Genomic DNA, 20,735 nt, shown 5'->3' on the forward strand with positions numbered 1-20,735 from the left:
CTACCTAAATTTGGCTCCCAATAAGAGACAATGACAAACACCTGCCTCTGATTGAGAACCATATCAGGCCAAACGAAAACCCCACATAGAAACAGAAAACATAGAACCCACGTCCTGACCAACACTACAACAAAGAAAATACAAAAGAACTAGGGTCAGAACGTGAAAGTGTCCCCCCCCCCCCCCCCAAGGTGGGGACTCCGGCCGCTAAACCTGAACCTATAGGGGAGGGTCTGGGTGGGCTTCTGTCCGCGGTGGTCGGCTCTGGCGCTGGACGTGGACCCCACTCCACCATAGTTTTAGTCCGCTTCTGTGACCTCCTAGGAACGGCGACCCTCGCCGCCAACGTAGGACTGGCAACCCTACTAAAGGGCCCCACTGAACTGATGGGCGCCTCTGGACTGAGGGGCAGCTCAGGACTGAAGGGCATCTCCGGACTGAGGGGCAGCTCAGGACTGAGGGGCAGCTCAGGATTGAGGGGCAGCTCAGGACTGAGGGGCAGCTCAGGACTGAGGGGCAGCTCCGGAATGAGGGGCAGCTCCAGACTGAGGGGCAGCTCCGGACTGAGGGGCAGCTCCGGACTGAGGGGCAGATCCGGACTGAGGGGCAGCTCCGGACTGAGGGGCAGCTCCGGACTGAGCGGCAGCTCCGGACTGAGCGGCAGCTCCGGACTGAGCGGCACCTCCGAACTGAGAGACAGCTCAGGACTGAGAGACAGCTCAGGACTGAGAGACAGCTCAGGACTGAGAGACAGCTCAGGACTGAGAGACAGCTCAGGACTGAGAGACAGCTCAGGACTGAGGGGTAGCTCAGGACTGAGGGGTAGCTCAGGCTTGAAGGACAGCTCAGGACTGAGGGGTAGCGCAGGACTGAAGGACAGCTCCGGACTGACAGGCAGCTCTGGCGGCTCCTGACTGGCGGGCGGCTCTGGCGGTTCCTGACTGGTGGGCAGCTCTGGCGGCTCCTGACTGGCGGGCGGCTCTGGGGGATCCTGACTGGCGTGCGGCTCTGGCGGCTCCTGACTGGCGGGCGGCTCTGGCGGCTCCTGACTGGCGGGCGGCTCTGGCGGCTCCTGACTGGCGGGCGGCTCTGGCGGCTCCTGACTGGCGGGCGGCTCTGGCGGCACCTGACAGACGGGCGGCTCAGGCGGCGCCGGAAAGACGGGCGGCTCAGGCGGCGCTGGAAAGACGAGCGGCTCAGGCGGCGCTGGACAGAATGGCGGCTCAGGCGGCGCTGGACAGAAGGGCGGCTCAGGCGGCGCTGGACAGACGGGCGGCTCAGGCGGCGCTGGACAGACGGGCGGCTCAGGCGGCGCTGGACAGACGGGCGGCTCAGACGGCGCTGGACAGACAGGCGGCTCCGGCGGCGCTGGACAGACGGGCAGCTCAGGCGGCGCTGGACAGACGGGCAGCTCAGGCGGCGCTGGACAGACGGGCGCACCTGTAGGGAGGAGATGGAAAGACAGCCTGGTGCGTGGGGCTGCCACAGGACCCACCAGGCTGGGGAGACCTACAGGAGGCTTGGTGTTAGGAGGAGGCACCTGTAGGACCGGGCTGTGGGGGAGCACTGGAGCTCTGGTGCACAGCCTTGGCACCACTCCCCCATCCTGGATAACTACTCTAGCCCTGACCCTCCAGAGTGCAGACATAGGTTGAACCGGGCTGTGGGTAAGCACTGGAGATCTAGTGCCTACTACGCGCACCTCTCCCTTAGGCTCCACTCCTACATTTGCCCGGTAGGAGCGGAGCGCAGCCGGCGCAGGATACCCTGGACCGAAACGGCGTACCGGAGACCAGACACGCTGAGCAGGCACCATACACCCTGGCTGGATGCCTTTCGGCGGGCTGCCCTATAGCGCACCAGGCTATGGTCATCTAGTGGCGACACCGTGCGCTTAACCGCATAACACGGTGCCTGACCAGTAACGCACTGCTTATAATAAGCATGAGGAGTGAGCTCAGGTCTGCTACCTGGCTTAGCCACACTCCCCGTGTGCCTCTCGTACCTGTCGCGCTGCCCTGCTGCCTCCTCATATCGCCGCCGCTCAGCTTTCGCTTCCTCTAGCTCTGCTTTGGGGCGGCGGTATTCCCCAGCCTATGCCCAGGGTCCTTCTCCGTTTAAAATCTCCTCCCATGTCCAGGAGTCCTGTGTTCTTTGCCGCTGCTGCTGCTGTCCTTTACCACACTGCTTGGTCCGGTTTTGGTGGGTGTTTCTGTAACAGCTGTCGTCCTCCTCATCTGAGGAGGAGAAGTTTGAAGGATCGGAAGACCAATGCGCAGCGTGATAAGTGTCCATAACGTTTATTTTAAAACATAAACTGAACACTATGAAATACAAAACAATAAATGTGAACATGAACGAAACCGAAAACAGTACCGTGTGGCAACAAACACTCACACGGAAACAAACACCCACAACCCCAACAGAAAACAGGCTACCTAAATTTGGCTCCCAATAAGAGACAATGACAAACACCTGCCTCTGATTGAGAACTATATCAGGCCAAACGAAAACCCCACATAGAAACAGAAAACATAGAACCCACCCAACTCACGTCCTGACCAACACTAAAACAAAGAAAATACAAAAGAACTAGGGTCAGAACGTGACAGTCTGCATCTTTATCAGAGGTTTAAAAGAGGAACTTCACAGACGTGCGTGCGTTCGTGTATGTGTGCGTGTCTGCCTGCACATAGTGTGTGTCCTCTAAGTCCTGTTCTGTCCTCTGTGTCCAACTGCAGGTCACACTTTTTTAACAATCCAATCACATTCAATCAGGAAGCTGGAAGACGTCAGAGGACTTTGTTTCTTTATTTATTAATCTGTGCCTTTGTTCTTCTTATTATAAAAGGGATTGATGATAATAATCGATCATGAAAAAAATAGAGAAAATGATTAATTAACTTAGCGGAAGCATGCCAAATCACATGACATGTTGCTAATAAAAACAATGAATACAAGCATTTTAGAGCAGAGTATATGTACACACTCATCTAAATCTTAACATAAAATTCCTCTCCTCAACCCTATTACAGGAGAAGGTCCCTCCCCGAGGAATGTTTTCTCCAATTTGTTTTGAGAAGGAGGGGAGGAGAGAGGATGCGAGGAGGAATCGAGGAAGGATGAATTGAGGAAAAGCCAGTAGGCCAGTCTGTAATACCACTATTTCAACTCTATGGTGAGTTCACCTCTCACTTTAACCACTAGGTGGAATCATCACGTAACCTTTCAACACTGTAAACAACCATCAACATGAGAAAGGTAGAGGTAGAGGGAGAGAGATATGTGTACAGCTTACATGCAATGCTACATAATGAACTGTACATCTTAAAATTGACAACAGCTTTTGGGTGATATATACCTCATTTGTTTTGTATGTGTGCGCTTGTGTGCGCTTGTGTGTGTGTTTGTGTGTGTGTGTGTGTGTGTGTGTGTGTGTGTGTGTGTGTGCCTTTCTCTCCAACGTCTAGTTCAGAGTGCCATTCTAACAAAATATATAATCCGTCTTCCTTCAACAGCAATACCTACAAGAGGCCTTTTTCACACTTCCAGTACTGTGGATATGAACACTGATAGTCCAACCATTCTCTGTAGCCTGATGACCAGTAACGTACCACCACACAGTTCTCCACTCCACCACCAAAAGGGCCTCCACTCCTCCAATAGCTGCAGTAAAAACAACTGAGTTAGACTGATCTCTCTCTCAGAACCTAGAGTATGAACAACACAGAGTTAGACTGATCACTCTCTCAGAACCTAGAGTATGAACACAGAGAATAACTCCTTACACTGTGGTCAGTGTTATTAGAGAGCAGTAGTCTGTATCCGGCCGTGATTGGGAGTCCCATAGGGCGGTGCATAATTGGCCCAGCGTCGTCCTGGTTTGGCCGGGGTATGTCATCATTGTAGATAAGAATGTGTTCTTAACTGACTTGCCTGGTAAGTGTTATTATAGAGCAGTAGTCTCTTACCTTGGGGTGGTCAGTGTTATTATAGAGCAGTAGTCTCTTACCTTGGGGTGGTCAGTGTTATTATAGATCAGTACTCTTACCTTGGGGTGGTCAGTGTTATTATAGATCAGTAGTCTCTTACTTTGGGGTGGTCAGTGTTATTATAGAGCAGTAGTCTCTTACCTTGAGGTGGTCAGTGTCATTATAGAGCAGTAGACTCTGACCTTGGGGTGGTCAGTGTTATTATAGAGCAGTAGACTCTGACCTTGGGGTGGTCAGTGTTATTATAGAGCAGTAGTCTCTTACCTTGGGGTGGTCAGTGTTATTAGAGCAGTAGTCTCTTACCTATGGGTGGTCAGTGTTATTAGAGCAGTAGTGTATTACCTTGGGGTGGTTAGTGGGGTGCCGTCCACCCATTTCCAGGTCCCCTCAGTAACAGAGTCAGTCAGACCAGGCTCTCTTATTGAGGCCATAGAGAAACTCCTGTCGGTGAGAAAGACACTGATGTTGTCAACTTCTATAGGCTACATGTGTTAAATACTTGAAGATACATTACTGACCAAGGCAAAATTTGATTTGATTTGATTTGATTCTCTCTCTCACCTGTTCCATATCACTGTTTACGATCACCAGGTCTGCTCCTCTCTTCAGACAGTCCTCTCTGCTCTCCTTCCAGGGTTTTTTCACGTTAGACAGGAAGTACCAACTGGATTCCAACTTAATCTGCCAGCCTTCAGGACAGGCTTGTTCTACAAGACAGAAACATGAATTCTCATCTTATTATTCTGCACCTACTATTGTAGAATACAAACACAAGTTTACTGCTTATTAGATATGTGATGTTATGATCATTTATTAGGTTAACTCACTCAGATTAGAGAACTTTGACATGAGATCCTTGTTCTCCCTATATTGCTGGTGTATGTCTTTAGTCAGAATGTTGTAACTGGTCTGTAGCTGGTCTCTTTCTTTAGTCCTGGTGTTGCAACTGGTCTGTAGCTGGTCTCTCTCTCTAGTCAGGGTGTTGTAAGTGGTCTGTAGCTGCTCTCTCTCTTCAGTCAGGGTGTTGTGACTGGTCTGTAGCTGGTCTCTCTTTTTAGTCAGGTTGTTGTAACTGGTCTGTAACTGGTCTCTTCTTTAGTCATGGTGTTGTACCTGGTCTGTAGCTGGTCTCCCTTTTTAGTCAGGTTGTTGTAACTGGTCTGTAACTGGTCTCTTTCTTTAGTCATGGTGTTGTAACTGGTCTGTAGGCGGTCTCTCTCTTTAGTCAGAATGTTGTTACTGGTCTGTAGCTGGTCTCTCTCCCCAGTCAGGGTGTTGTAACTGGTCTGTAGCAGGTCTTTCTCTGCAGTCACATTGCCTCTGTTATCTGGAAAGGATTGATACATATAACTCCTGGTTAATTCACTCACAAAACAGTAATTCAAGACATCTAAATGCATATTCCCATGATAATGACTGAGATGATTGGCATGCAGTGTGGACATTTCACCAGTAAAAAGTGAAGAATTGTCTTTCAATATTGACATTGATGTTTGCCGATTTTGACAGACTATCAGATATCAGCTGATCGCTGATGTTGATGATTGATGTTAATCTGCTAGTTAGCTCGATCAATAATTATTTCACTGATTGGGATTTAATTTTCGATTCTCTCAAATAATAACCTGACCTTCAAGGTCCCTTCTTTAAATAACCATCAGCTTATAAAGGCTTCATTAACCTTTCATATCAAATGCTACATAAAGCCTTCCTAATGCTTTCATAAGCACTACATAAATGTGTTATATAGCATCTATAAGTGTATGTCATGCTTTATAAAGGGTTCATTAACGTGGCATAACTGTGTGACATAATCACCCGTCTTAAATGTGACATAACAAACTATGTTGAATATGATATAAACAAATAAAGGGTGACATGTTGTGCTGAAGGATGAAACATGCTGAAAGTTAAGTCATTTTAGTCACATTACACCTTATCTCGTTCCCAGACACTTCCGCCCAAATGCTCAGAAGGTCAGGTAGATCAACGCATCAAACTTGGACTTCATTAGTTAGGTTAGATTTAAAAGTACATTTTAAGAAGATAAATTAGGGCTTAGCCAAACCAAATGGCTACCCGGACTATTTCCATTGTCTTCCCCCCCAAAGCCTATTTTACGCTGCTGCTACTCTCTGTTTATCTTATATGCATAGTCACTTTAACTGTACATTCATGTACATACTACCTCAATTGGCCCGACCAACCAGTGCTCCCGCATATTGGCTAACCGGGCTATCTGCATTGTGTTCCAACACCCGCCAACCCCTCTTTTTACGCTACTGCTACTCACTGTTCATCAAATATGCATAGACACTTTAATTAAAACCTTTGTCATCAAAAACCCTGACTAGCATAGCCTAGCCTAGCGCCACAGGGATATAATATAATATAATTTTATGAAATCACAAGTCCAATACAGCAAATGAAAGATAAACATCTTGTGAATCCAGCCAACATGTCCGATTTTTAAAATGTTTTACAGCGAAAACACAACATATATATATGATAGCTCACCACAATAGCCCAACACAAAATGCCATTTTGTCACCGCAAAGATAGCTTTCACAAAACCCACAAATAGAGATAAAATTAATCACTAACCTTTGAACAACTTCATCAGATGACAGTCTTATGACATCATGTTATACAATACATTTATGTTTTGTTCGAAAATGTGCATATTTATAGCTACAAATCCTGGGTTTACATTGTGAACATGGCGCCAAAATGCTCCAAATTGTCCGGAGAAATTTTAGAGAGTCACGTAACCTTACAGAAAAACTCATCATAAACTTTACTGAAAAATACATGTTGGACATATAATTAAAGATACACTGGTTCTTAATGCAACCGCTGTGTTAGATTTAAAAAAATAACTTTAGTAAAAACCACAGCATACAATAATCTGAGACAGCGCTCAGCCATTCTCCGCCATGTTGGAGTCAACATATTCAACAAAAATACGAAATAACATCATAAATATTCTCTTACCTTTGATGAACTTTCATCAGAATGCAGTGCCAGGAATCTTTGTTCCACAATAAATCGTTGTTTTGTTTTAGAATGTCAATTTCTTCTGTCGAATTAGCAACTTTGGCTAGCATGTGTAGCTCACGTGTCCATGAAAGTTTGGCGCATGGAACGAAAAATTCAAAAAGTGATAATAAAAGTCGTTTAAGAAGAAGTTTTAACCATACCTACATGTACATACTACCTCATTAAGCCTAACTAACTGGTGTCTGTATATAGCCTTGCTACTCTTATTTTCAAATGTCTTTTTACTGTTGTTTTATTTCTTTACTTACCTACACACACACACACACACAACATACCTTTTTTCGCACTATTGGTTAGAGCCTGTAAGTAAGCATTTCATTGTAAGGTCTACACCTGTTGTATTCGGCGCACGTGACAAATAAACTTGTATTTGATATTTTACTCAGTAAGGTCACTTACATAGAATTCTATGGTCACTCCCACTAAGGCCAATTGTAACGGTCCTGACCTGTTTTCTGTTGTTTTTGTATGTGTTTATGGTCAGGGCGTGTGTTTTGGGTGGGCAGTCTATGTTTTCTGTTTCTATGTTGGTTTTGGTTGCCTGGTATGGCTCTTAATTAGAGGCAGGTGTTTTGCGTTTTCCTCTAATTAAGAGTCATATTTAGGTAGGGTGTTCTCACTGTTTGTTTGTGGGTGATTGTCTTCCGTATCTGTGTTATGTTTTGCACCATACGGGACTGTTTGGTTGTTCGTTCATTTTGATGTAGTCTGTTCCTGTCCGTGAGTTTTACGTTTAGTTAGTTAAGTTCATGTTCAGGTTTTTCGTCTACGTCGTTTTCTTGTTTTGTAAATTTGTAAGTGTTTGTTTTCGTGTTGCCATCGTTGCAAATAAAGAGATGGCTTATTTCCCAAATGCTGCGTATTGGTCCACTGATCCTTCTCTCCTCTCCTCGTCCGAGGAAGAGGAGAACGACAGCCCTTACAGAATCACCCACCAAACTAGGACCAAGCGGCAAGGGACTGCTCAACAGAGCAACAAGGACTCCTGGACTTGGGAGGAGATCCTGGACGGTAGAGGACCTTGGGCTCAGCCAGGGGAATATCGCCGTCCCAAGGAGGAGTTGGAAGCAGCGAAGGCTGAGAGGCGCTGGTATGAGGAGGCAGCGCGGCGACGCGGTTGGGAGCCCGTGAATCAGACCCAAAAATTTCTTGGGGGGGGGGGGGGGGCACACGAGGAGTGTGGCAAAGCCGGGTAGGATACCCGAGCCAACTCCCCGTGCTTACCGTGGAGGTAGAAGGCGTCGTACTGGTAAGACACCGTGTTATGCGGTAAAGCGCACGGTGTCCCCAGTACGCGTGCTTAGCCCAGTGTGGGCTATTCTACCTTGCCGCACTGGGAGGGCTAAGTTGGGCATCGAGCTGGATGTCATGAAGCCGGCCCAACGCATCTGGCCACCAGTGCGTCTCCTCGGGCCGGCATACATGGCACCAGCCTTACGAGTGGTGTCCCCGGTTTGCCAGTATAGCCCAGTGCGGGCTATTCCACCTCGCCGCACTGGCAGGGCTACGGGCAACATTCAACCTGGTAAGGTTGGGCAGGCTCGGTGCTCAAGAGCACGTGTCCTCCTTCACGGTCCGGTAGACCCGGTGCCACCTCCATGTACCAGTCCTCCGGTGGCAGCCCCCCGTACCAGGCTGTCTCTCCGGGTTCTCTCTCCAGCTGTTTTCTCCTCTCCAGCGCAGCCAGTGCCTAGACCACGCACCAGGCTGTCTCTCCTTCTCCTCCCTACAGAGCCGTCCTGTCATGACCAGCCAGAGCCGTCCTGCCATGACCAGCTAGAGCCGTCCTGCCATGACCAGCCAGAGCCGTCCTGCCATGACCAGCCAGAGCCGTCCTGCCATGACCAGCCAGAGCCGTCCTGCTATGACCTGCCAGAGCCGTCCTGCTATGACCTGCCAGAGCCATCCTGCTATGACCTGCCAGAGCCGTCCTGCTATGACCTGCCAGAGCCGTCCAGCCAGGACCTGCCAGAGCCGTCCAGCCAGGACCTGCCAGAGCCGTCCAGCCAGGACCTGCCAGAGCCGTCCAGCCAGGACCTGCCAGAGCCGTCCAGCCAGGACCTGCCAGAGCCGTCCAGCCAGGACCTGCCAGAGCCGTCCAGCCAGGACCTGCCAGAGCCGTCCAGCCAGGACCTGCCAGAGTTCCTCAGCCAGGACCTGCCAGAGTCCCTCAGCCAGGACCTGCCAGAGTCCCTCAGCCAGGACCTGCCAGAGTCCCTCAGCCAGGACCTGCCAGAGTCCCTCAGCCAGGATCTGCCAGAGTCCCTCAGCCAGGATCTGCCAGAGTCCCTCAGCCAGGATCTGCCAGAGTCCCTCAGCCAGGATCTGCCAGAGTATCTCAGCCGGGACCTGCCCCTTGTCCCGGTGCTGCCCCTTGTCCCGGTGCTGCCCCTTATCCCGGTGCTGCCCCTTATCCCGGTGCTGGTCCTTATCCTGGTGCTGCCCCTTATCCTGGTGCTGCCCCTTGTCCCGGTGCTGCCCCTTGTCCCGGTGCTACCCCTTGTCCCGGTGCTGCCCCTTGTCCCGGTGCTGCCCCTTCTCCCGGTGCTGGCCGTTCATTTAGGGGATGTTAGTTTTAGGGTGGTCATTGGGAGGGGAAGACAGAAGCGGGGAGTGACTATGGTGGTGTGGGGACAGCGTCCAGAGCCTGAGCCACCACCGTGGTCAACTGCCCACCCAGACCCTCCCCTGGACTTTGTGCTGGTGCGCCCGGCGTTCGCACCTTGAGGGGGGGGGGTTCTGTAACGGTCCTGACCTGTTTTCTGTTGTTTTTGTATGTGTTTATGGTCAGGGCGTGTGTTTTGGGTGGGCAGTCTATGTTTTCTGTTTCTATGTTGGTTTTGGTTGCCTGGTATGGCTCTTAATTAGAGGCAGGTGTTTTGCGTTTTCCTCTAATTAAGAGTCATATTTAGGTAGGGTGTTCTCACTGTTTGTTTGTGGGTGATTGTCTTCCGTATCTGTGTTATGTTTTGCACCATACGGGACTGTTTGGTTTTTCGTTCGTTTTGATGTAGTCTGTTCCTGTCCGTGAGTTTTACGTTTAGTTAGTTAAGTTCATGTTCAGGTTTTTTCGTCTACGTCGTTTTCTTGTTTTGTAAATTTGTAAGTGTTTGTTTTCGTGTTGCCATCGTTGCAAATAAAGAGATGGCTTATTTCCCAAATGCTGCGTATTGGTCCACTGATCCTTCTCTCCTCTCCTCGTCCGAGGAAGAGGAGAACGACAGCCCTTACACCAACTTTGAATGGTTGATATCCCGGACTTATACAGTGCATTCGGGAAGTATTCAGACCCTTTTGACTTTCTTACAGCCTTATTCTAAAATGTATTAACTTCTTTGGGGTAGGGGGCAGTATTTTAGCGTCCGGATGAAAAGCATGCCCAGAGTAAACGGCCTGCTACAAAGCCATAAAAGCTAGAATATGCATATTATTAGTAGATTTGGATAGAAAACACTGAAGTTTCTAAAACTGTTTGAATGATGTCTGTGAGTATAACCAAACTCATATGGCAGGCAAAAACCTGAGAAAAAATCCAACCAGGAAGTGGAAAATCTGAGGTTGGTCGATTTTCAAATCAGCTCCTATTGAAGATACAGTGGGATATTGGTAATCAAATCAAATCAAATCAAATCACATTTATTTTATATAGCCCTTCGTACATCAATTAATATCTCGAAGTGCTGTACAGAAACCCAGCCTAAAACCCCAAAAGTGTAGAAAAAAGGTGGCAGCATGCAATGCAGGTGTAGAAAATAGGTGGCTAGAAAAAACTCCCTAGAAAGGCCAAAACCTAGGAAGAAACCTAGAGAGGAACCAGGCTATGAGGGGTGGCCAGTCCTCTTCTGGCTGTGCCGGGTGGAGATTATAACAGAACATGGCCAAGATGTTCAAATTTTCATAAATGACCAGCATGGTCAAATAATAATAATCACAGTAGTTATCGAGGGTGTAACAAGTCAGCACCTCAGGAGTAAATGTCAGTTGGCTTTTCATAGCCGATCAGTAAGAGTATTTCTACCGCTCCTGCGGTCTCTAGAGAGTTGAAAACAGCAGGTCTGGGACAGGTAGCACGTCCGGTGGACAGGTCAGGGTTCCATAGAACAGTTGAAACTGGAACAGCAGCAAGGCCAGGTGGACTGGGGACAGCAAGGAGTCATCATGCCCGGTAGTCCTGACGATTGGTCCTAGGGCTCAGGTCCTCCTAGAGAGAGAAAGAAAGAGAGAAGGAGAGAATTAGAGAGAGCATACTTAAATTCACACAGGACACCGGATAAGACAGGAGAAGTACTCCAGATATAACAAACTGACCCTAGCCCCCCGACACATAAACTACTGCAGCATAAATACTGGAGGCTGAGACAGGAGGGGTCAGGAGACACTGTGGCCCCATCCGATGATACCCCCGGACAGGGCCAAACAGGAAGGATATAACCCCACCCACTTTGCCAAAGCACAGCCCCCGCACCACTAGAGGGATATCTTCAACCACCAACTTACAATCCTGAGACAAGGCCGAGTATAGCCCACAAAGATCTCCACCACGGCACAAACCAAGGCGGGGGCGCCAACCCAGACATGAAGATCACGTCAGTGACTCAACCCACTCAAGTGACGCACCCATCCTAGGGACGGCATGAAAGAGCACCAGTAAGCCAGTGACTCAGCCCCTGTGATAGGGTTAGAGGCAGAGAATCCCAGTGGAGAGAGGGGAACCGGCCAGGCAGAGACAGCAATGGCGGTTCGTTGCTCCAGAGCCTTTCCGTTCACCTTCACACTCCTGGGCCAGACTACACTCAATCATATGACCTACTGAAGAGATAAGTCTTCAGTAAAGAAGTAAAGGTTGAGACCGAGTCTGCGTCTCTCACATGGGTAGGCAGACCATTCCATAAAAATGGAGATCTATAGGAGACAGCCCTGCCTCCAACTGTTTGCTTAGAAATTCTAGGGACAATTAGGAGGCCTGCGTCTTGTGACCGTAGCGTACGTGTAGGTATGTACGGCAGGACCAACTCGGAAAGATAGGTAGGAGCAAGCCCATGTAACGCTTTGTAGGTTTTAACAGTAAAACCTTGAAATCAGCCCTTGCCTTAACAAGAAGCCAGTGTAGGGAAGCTAGCACTGGAGTAATATGATCAAATTTTTTGGTTCTAGTCAGGATTCTAGCAGCCGTATTGAGCACTAACTGAAGTTTATTTAGTGCTTTATCCGGGTAGCCGGAAAGTAGAGCATTGCAGTAGTCTAACCTAGAAGTAACAAAAGCATGGATAAATTTTTCTGCATCATTTTTGGACAGAAAATTTCAGATTTTTGCAATGTTACGTAGATATATTTTTGTTAGCTCACCACAATATCCAAAAACACACCGCCATTTTTCCACCGCAAAGATAGCTTTCACAAAACCCACAAATAGAGATAAAATGAATCACTAACCTTTGAACAACTTCATCAGATGACAGTCTTATAACATCATGTTATACAATACATTTATGTTTTGATCGAAAATGTGCATATTTATAGCTACAAATCCTGGTTTTACATTGTGAATATGGCGCCAAAATGCACCAAATTGTCCGGAGAAATTTTACACAGCCACGTAATCTAACCAAAAAACTCATCATAAACTTTGCTGAAAAATACATGTTGTACAGCAAATGCAAGATACACTGGTTCTTAATGCAACCGTTGTGTTAGATTTAAAAAAATAACTTTAGTACAAAGCACAGCATGCAATAATCTGAGACAGCGCGCAGTCATTCTCCGCCATGTTGGAGCCAACATATTCCACAAAAATACGAAATAACATCATAAATATTCTCTTACCTTTGATAATCTTTCATCAGAATGCAGTGCAAGGAGTCCTAGTTCCACAATAAATCGTTGTTTTGTTTTAGAATGTCAATTTCTTCTGTCGAATTAGCAACTTTGGCTAGCATGGTGGAGCTCAAGTGTCCATCAACGTTTGGCGCATGGAACAAAAAATTCAAAAACTGATAATAAAAGCCGAATAAAATTGGTCAAACTCAGTTGAGAATCCATCTTTAGTATGTTTTTCTCGTATGTATCCAATATAGTCCCAGACGGAGCATTTATTCGTGTCTACCTAACGCATTGCAGACAAAGATATGGCGTTCCCAACTGCGTAGCAAAATACTGCCAATATGGCTGACCTGTCACTCCAAAAGCTCTCATTCGGTCCCACATCAGGCTAGACACCTTATTCAACGTTCCACAGCCTGTTGACATCTAGTGGAAGGCGTATGAAGTGCATACAGATCCATAAATACAAGGCAATTGAATAGGCAAGGCCTGTCACAGAGACCCATTTCAGAATTTTCACTTCCTGTTTGGAACTTTGCCTGCCAAATGAGTTCTGTTTTACTCACAGATATAATTCAAACAGTTTTAGAAACTTCAGAGTGTTTTCTATCCAATAGTAATAATAATATGCATATCATATGACCTAGGACAGAGTACAAGGCCATTTAAATTGGGCACGTTTTTATCCAGAAGTGAAAAGGGCGCCCCCTATTTCCAAGAGGTAGAAAGGTTTCAGCCATCCACTTCCTTATGTCTGAAACACAGGCTTCTAGCGAGGGCAATTTTGGGGCTTCACCGTGTTTCATTGAAATGTACAGCTGTGTGTCATCCGCATAGCAGTGAAAGTTAACATTATGTTTTCGAATGACATCCCCAAGAGGTAAAATCTATAGTGAAAACAATAGTGGTCCTAAAACGGAACCTTGAGGAACACCGAAATATACAGTTGATTTGTCAGAGGACAAACCATTCACAGAGACAAAGTGTAATCTTTCCGACAGATAAGATCTAAACCAGGCCAGAACTTGTCCGTGTAGACCAATTTGGGTTTCCAATCTCTCCAAAATAATGTGGTGATCGATGGTATCAAAGGCAGCACTAAGGTCTAGTAGCATGAGGACAGATGCAGAGCCTCGGTCTGACGCCATTATTTACCACCTTCACAAGTGCAGTCTCAGTGCTGTGATGGGGTCTAAAACCAGACTGAAGCAATTCGTATACATTGTTTGTCTTCAGGAAGGCAGTGAGTTGCTGCGCAACAGCTATTTCAACATTTTTTGAGAGGAATGGAAGATTCGATATAGGCCGATAGTTTTTGATATTTTCTGGGTCAAGGTTTGGCTTTTTCAAGAGAGGCTTTATTACTGCCACTTTTAGTGCTGCCACTTTTAACGGCTGATAGAGAGCCGTTTATTATGTTCAACATAGAAGGGCCAAGCACATGAAGCAGCTCTTTCAGTAGTTTAGTTGGAATAGGATCCAGTATGCAGCTTAAAGGTTTAGAGGCCATGATTATTTTCATCATTGTTTCAAGAGATATAGTAATTAAACACTTAAGTGTCTCTCTTGATCCTAGGTCCTGGCCGAGTTGTGCAGACTCAGGACAGCTGAGCTTTGGAGGAATACGCAGATTTAAAGAGGAGTCCGTAATTTGCTTTCTAATGATCATGATCTTTTCCTCAAAGAAGTTCATGAATTTATTACTGCTGAAGTGAAAGCCATCCTCACTTGGGGAATGCTGCTTTTTAGTTAACTTTCGATACTGCACGGTACTGTCTTTCCAAGCTAGTCGGAAGACTTCCAGTTTGGTGTGGCGCCATTTCCGTTCCAATTTTCTGGAAGCTTGCTTCAGAGCTCGGGTATTTTCTGTATACCAGGGAGCTAGTTTCTTATGACAAATGTTTTTAGTTTTTAGAGGTGGAACTGCATCTAGGGTATTGCGCAAGGTTAAATTGAGTTCCTCAGTTATGTAAGTCAGGGCGTGAGAGCACCCCTCCAGCTAGGATGGAGTCCGTCACTCCTCAGCAGGTCAGGCTTGGTCCTGTTTGTGGGTGAGTCCCAGAAAGAGGGCCAATTATCTACAAATTCTATCTTTTGGGAGGGGCAGAAAACAGTTTTCAACCAGCGATTGAGTTGTGAGACTTTGCTGTAGAACTCATCACTCCCCCTAACTGGGAGGGGGCCAGAGACAATTACTCAATGCCGACACATCTTTCTAGCTGATTTACACGCTGAAGCTATGTTGCGCTTGGTGACCTCTGACTGTTTCATCCTAACATCGTTGGTGCCGACGTGGATAACAATATTTCTATACTCTCTACACTAACCAGTTTTAGCTTTAGCCAGCACCATCTTCAGATTAGCCTTAACGTCGGTAGCCCTGCCCCCTGGTAAACAGTGTATGATCGCTGGGTGATTCGTTTTAAGTCTAATACTGCGGGTAATGGAGTCGCCAATGACTAGGGTTTTCAATTTGTCAGAGCTAATGGTGGGAAGCTTCGGCGTCTCTGACCCCGTAACGTGAGGAGTAGAGACAAGAGAAGACTCTGCCTCAGACTCCGACTCGCTACTTAATGGGTAAAACCGGTTGAAAGTTTCTGTCGTCTGAATGAGCGACACCAGTTGAGCATTCCTCAATGTTGTACTTCCTAAGGCTTCCACTAGATGTCAACAGTCGTTAGAACCTTGACTGATGCTTCTACTGTGAAGTGAGGCTGAAGGAGAGAGGAATGAGTCAGGTCTATCATGACCTGAACATGCGCTGACCACGCGCGTTCACGTGAGAGCGACAAAAGTTTCATTGTTTTCTCCCCTCATCAATCTACACACAATACCCCAAAATGACAAAGCAAAAACAGTTTTGTAAACATTTTGCAACTTTATTAAAAGTAAATAACAGATATCACATATACATAATTATTCATACCGTTTACTCAGCACTTTGTTGAAGCACCTTTGGCAGCGATCACAGCCTTGAGACTTCTTGGGTATGATTCTACAAGCTTGGCACACCTGTATTTGGAGAGTTTCTCCCATTTTTCTCTGCTGATTGACACGATCGTTTTGAGAGACGGACCAAGGCGCAGCGTGAGTATAGTTCCACATATTTTTAATCTCCGTGAAACAAACAAAACAATAAAGAAACAACGAAATGTGAAGTCATGACTTGCACACAGGCAACTAAACACAAACAATCAATATCCCACAAAACCACAGGTGGGGAAATGCCTACCTAAATATGATCCCCAATCAGAGGCAAAGATAAACAGCTGCCTCTAATTGGGAACCCTATTAGCACCAACATAGAAATAGGCATACTAGACCACCCCCTAGTCACGCCCTGACCTACTACACCATAGAGAACCAAGGGCTCTCTATGGTCAGGGCGTGACACAGATCCTCTCAACCTCTGTCAGGTTGGATGGGGAGCATCGCTGCACAGCTATTTTTAAGTCTCTCCAGAGGTGTTCGATCGGGTTCAAGTCCGGGCTTTGGCTGGGCCTCTAAAGGACATTCAGAGACTTGTCCCGAAGCCACTCCTGCGTTGTCTGTCATGTGCCTTTTACTGAGGAGTGGCTTCCGTCTGGCCACTCTACCATAAAGGCCTGATTGGTGGAGTGCTGCAGAGATAGTTGTCCTTCTGGAAGGTTCTCCCATCTCCACAGAGGAACTCTGGAGCTCTGTCAGACTGACTATCAGGTTCTTGGTCACCTCCCGGACCAAGTCCCTTCGCCCCTATTGCTCAGTTTGGCTAGGCGGCCAGCTCTAGGAAGTGTCTTTAAGAATGATGGAGGCCACAGTGCTCTTGTGGACCTTAAATGCTGCAGAAATGTATTGGTACCCTTCCCCAGATCTATGCCTCGACACAATCCTGTCTCGGAGCTTTATGGACAATTCCTTCGACCTCATGGCTTGGTTTTTGCTCTGACCTGCACTGTCAACTGTGGGGCCTTATATAGACGTGTGTGTCTTTCCAAATCAAGTCCAAACAATTGAAATTACCATAGATGGACTCCAATCAAGTTGTAGAAACATCTCAAGGATGATCAATGGAAAGAGGATGTACCTGAGCTCAATTTCGAGTTTCATAGCAAAGGGTCTGAATACTTATGTAAATGAGGTATCTGTTTTTTTTATACATTTGGAAAATATTCTATTAACCTGTTTTCACTTTGTCATTATGCAGTATTGCGTGTAGATTGATTCAATTTTTTTTTCCACTCATCAATTTTTGAATAACGTAACAAAATGTGGAAAAAGTGAAGACGTCTGAATACTTCCTGAATACACTGTAGACATGGTTTGTGTACTCAAGCAGAGCTGATGCAGTTTTTTTGTTTTTGGTGTCACATTTTTGTCAGTGCTTGACTTTGACTGAAATCGGTTCCGGTACGCAGTCCCTAATGGCACCCTGTTCCCTACATAGTGAACTGTCAAAAGTACTGTGGTAATAGGGTGTCATTTGGGCCTCACTCACAGAAAGCCAGTCTCAGGGAGATGTTGAGAATGACTTGTAGAACACACAGCACTCCTAAACACACAGCAGCCATCCTGTAGAGTCTTAGTCTTCCATCTGCAGAGAAATACACACACACACACACACACACACCATCCTTTGTTATGATGAAAACAGAACTAACATCATCTTACATCACTAAAGACTATGATGAGAATTCTGAGAACCAAAAATGTCCATTGCTTCATTGAGTTACGGTTAGAAGCAACAGTTTTCTAAAGCTTGTGGTCATCTCAAATCTGATACACAGGAAGCTACTGTATGAAGAAATTACAAAAATTACACAATATAGCTGAAGCATGATGTAAAGAGGCTATCTGTGATTGCTACAGCATTTTACATTTACATTTAAGTCATTTAACAGACGCTCTTATCCAGAGCGACTTACAAATTGGCATGATTTAAGGGTGTAATCTGCGATTGCTATATCTATATGTTTTACTTTTAAATTCATTATTAAATTCATTATGTTTCACCATTGATTCATGAATAAGGTAACGTATACTGTATATGCCTCATGAGCTTAACTTTCTAAACCCACCAGGACCCCAAATATCAGCTTGTCCTACCATGGAATTGTTAACAAACACTGTGTAGCCTCAGATGGGTAAAACTATCATTTTGATCTCATGGACGGACAGTCCTTGCATACATAGTTCTGTCTATGAATTACATACAGTACCAGTCATACACAGAGTACCAGTCATACATACTGTAGCTCTGTCTATGAATTACATACAGTACCAGTCATACATAGTTCTGTCTATGAATTACATACAGTACCAGTCATACATATTGTAGTTCTGTCTATGAATTACATACAGTACCAGTCATACATACTGTAGCTCTGTCTATGAATTACATACAGTACCAGTCATACATACTGTAGCTCTGTCTATGAATTACATACAGTACCAGTCATACATACTGTAGTTCTGTCTATGAATTACATCCAGTACCAGTCATACATAGTTCTGTCTATGATTTACATACAGTACCAGTCATACATAGTTCTGTCTATGAATTACATACTGTACCAGTCATACATACTGTAGCTCTGTCTATGAATTACATACAGTACCATTCATACATACTGTAGTTCTGTCTATGAATTACATACAGTACCAGTCATACATAGATCTGTCTATGAATTACATCCAGTACCAGTCATACATACTGTAGTTCTGTCTATGAATTACATCCAGTACCAGTCATACATACTGTAGTTCTGTCTATGAATTACATACAGTACCAGTCATACATACTATAGTTCTGTCTATGAATTATATACAGTACCAGTCATACATACTGTAGTTCTGTCTATGAATTACATACCGTACCAGTCATACATGCTGTAGTTCTGTCTATGAATTACATCCAGTACCAGTCATACATACTGTAGTTCTGTCTATGAATTACATACAGTACCAGTCATACATACTATAGTTCTGTCTATGAATTATATACAGTACCAGTCATACATACTGTAGTTCTGTCTATGAATTACATACCGTACCAGTCATACATATTGTAGTTCTGTCTATGAATTACATACAGTACCAGTCATACATATTGTAGTTCTGTCTATGAATTACATACAGTACCAGTCATACATAGCTCTGTCTATGAATTACATACAGTACCAGTCATACATACTGTAGTTCTGTCTATGAATTACATACCGTACCAGTCATACATAGTTCTGTCTATAAATTTGAGAGTGGTTACATTTCTGCAGCGTCCAATTTTTTGAGATTGGTTACGTTTCTTTGAGTGGAAAAAACGTGCAGATCACCAGGTTCACAGAGCCTGTTTCAGGTTACCAGGCCCTCAGCTGTTTACCAATAACAGACAGGTCACCAGGTGCACAGAGCCTGTTTCAGGTTACCAGCCACTCAGATGTTTACCAATAACAGACAGGTCACCAGGTGCACAGAGCCTGTTTCAGGTTACCAGCCACTCAGATGTTTACCAATAACAGACAGGTCACCAGGTGCACAGAGCCTGTTTCAGGTTACCAGGCCCTCAGCTGTTTACCAATAACAGACAGGTCACCAGGTGCACAGAGCCTGTTTCAGGTTACCAGACCTTTAGATGTTTACCAATAACAGGCAGGTCACCAGGTGCACAGAGCCTGTTTCAGGTTACCAGACCCTCAGATGTTTACCAATAACAGGCAGGTCACCAGGTGCACAGAGCCTGTTTCAGGTTACCAGCCCCTCAGATGTTTACCAATAACATGCAGGTCACCAGGTGCACAGAGCCTGTTTCAGGTTACCAGACCCTCATCTGTTTACCAATAACAGGCAGGTCACCAGGTGCACAGAGCCTGTTTCAGGTTACCAGCCCCTCAGATGTTTACCAATAACATGCAGGTCACCAGGTGCACAGAGCCTGTTTCAGGTTACCAGACCCTCATCTGTTTACCAATAACAGGCAGGTCACCAGGTGCACAGAGCCTGTTTCAGGTTACCAGACCCTCAGATGTTTACCAATAACAGCGGTGGGGTGTCCAGTGTGTTGTTGTTTAAAAAGGTTATTTTTAATTGATTATTAAATAGTTCCACATAGTTCCAATAACTGAATTTAAACAATAAATTGAATTGATACATTTTAGTGTTTGTGACCCCAGCAGTTTGTAAACCCCAGGCTCTGTACCAACTGAACCACACAGAAGACTGAGCAATAAAACATGTACAAGTGTTTTTCTATGATGTGATATTTGTGTGTGTGCACGTGTCAGCATACGTGAGTGCTTTAGGTTTGTGCGTTCATACCTGTCTGCATCTGCGTGTGTAAGAGAGAGAAAGATCATTCTTTGTACCTGAGCGACGGGTCTCAGTCTTCACGCTCCTCGTTGCTCTTTTACAGTTTTCTTCATTAACTTTGTTTAATTCAATCACCTGTTTGTTGACGTAGTCGGCCATCTTAACTAACCGTACCGAATATCAATGATTACCCCAATCAATCACTTAATCAACTAATTCAGTCTGTTTGACCTCTTATTGTAATATAAATGATTTTAGCATTTACTTATAGTATTAACTTACTTATGATTACCTTTCTAACTGACTCCTAATGGTAATATCTACTGTATGATTACCTTTCTAACTGTCTTCTAATGGTAATATCTACTGTATGATTACCGTTCTAACTGACTCCTAATGGTAATATCTACTGTATGATTACCGTTCTAACTGACTCCTAATGGTAATATCTACTGTATGATTACCTTTCTAACTGACTCCTAATGGTAATATATACTGTATGATTACCTTTCTAACTGACTCCTAATGGTAATATCTACTGTATGATTACCTTTCTAACTGACTCCTAATGGTAATATC

At 45.5% G+C, this 20,735-nt stretch overlaps 1 protein-coding gene across 1 annotated transcript; it reads right to left on the reverse strand.

Annotated features, from left to right (window-relative positions):
* Positions 1–3,749: 3,749 nt before the first annotated feature.
* LOC129841042 (CD209 antigen-like protein D) lies at positions 3,750–20,315 on the reverse strand. The gene is made up of 6 exons (XM_055909154.1): positions 20,213–20,315; positions 17,346–17,445; positions 5,275–5,312; positions 4,568–4,699; positions 4,335–4,464; positions 3,750–3,756 (listed from the first exon to the last, which is right to left on the reverse strand). The coding sequence occupies exons 1-6, from the start codon at positions 20,313–20,315 to the stop codon at positions 3,750–3,752; spliced, it is 510 nt and encodes a 169-aa protein (XP_055765129.1).
* Between the last annotated feature and the right edge of the window lie 420 nt (positions 20,316–20,735).

Source organism: Salvelinus fontinalis, chromosome 42 (genome assembly GCF_029448725.1).
Source record: "Salvelinus fontinalis isolate EN_2023a chromosome 42, ASM2944872v1, whole genome shotgun sequence".
NCBI lineage: Eukaryota > Metazoa > Chordata > Actinopteri > Salmoniformes > Salmonidae > Salvelinus > Salvelinus fontinalis.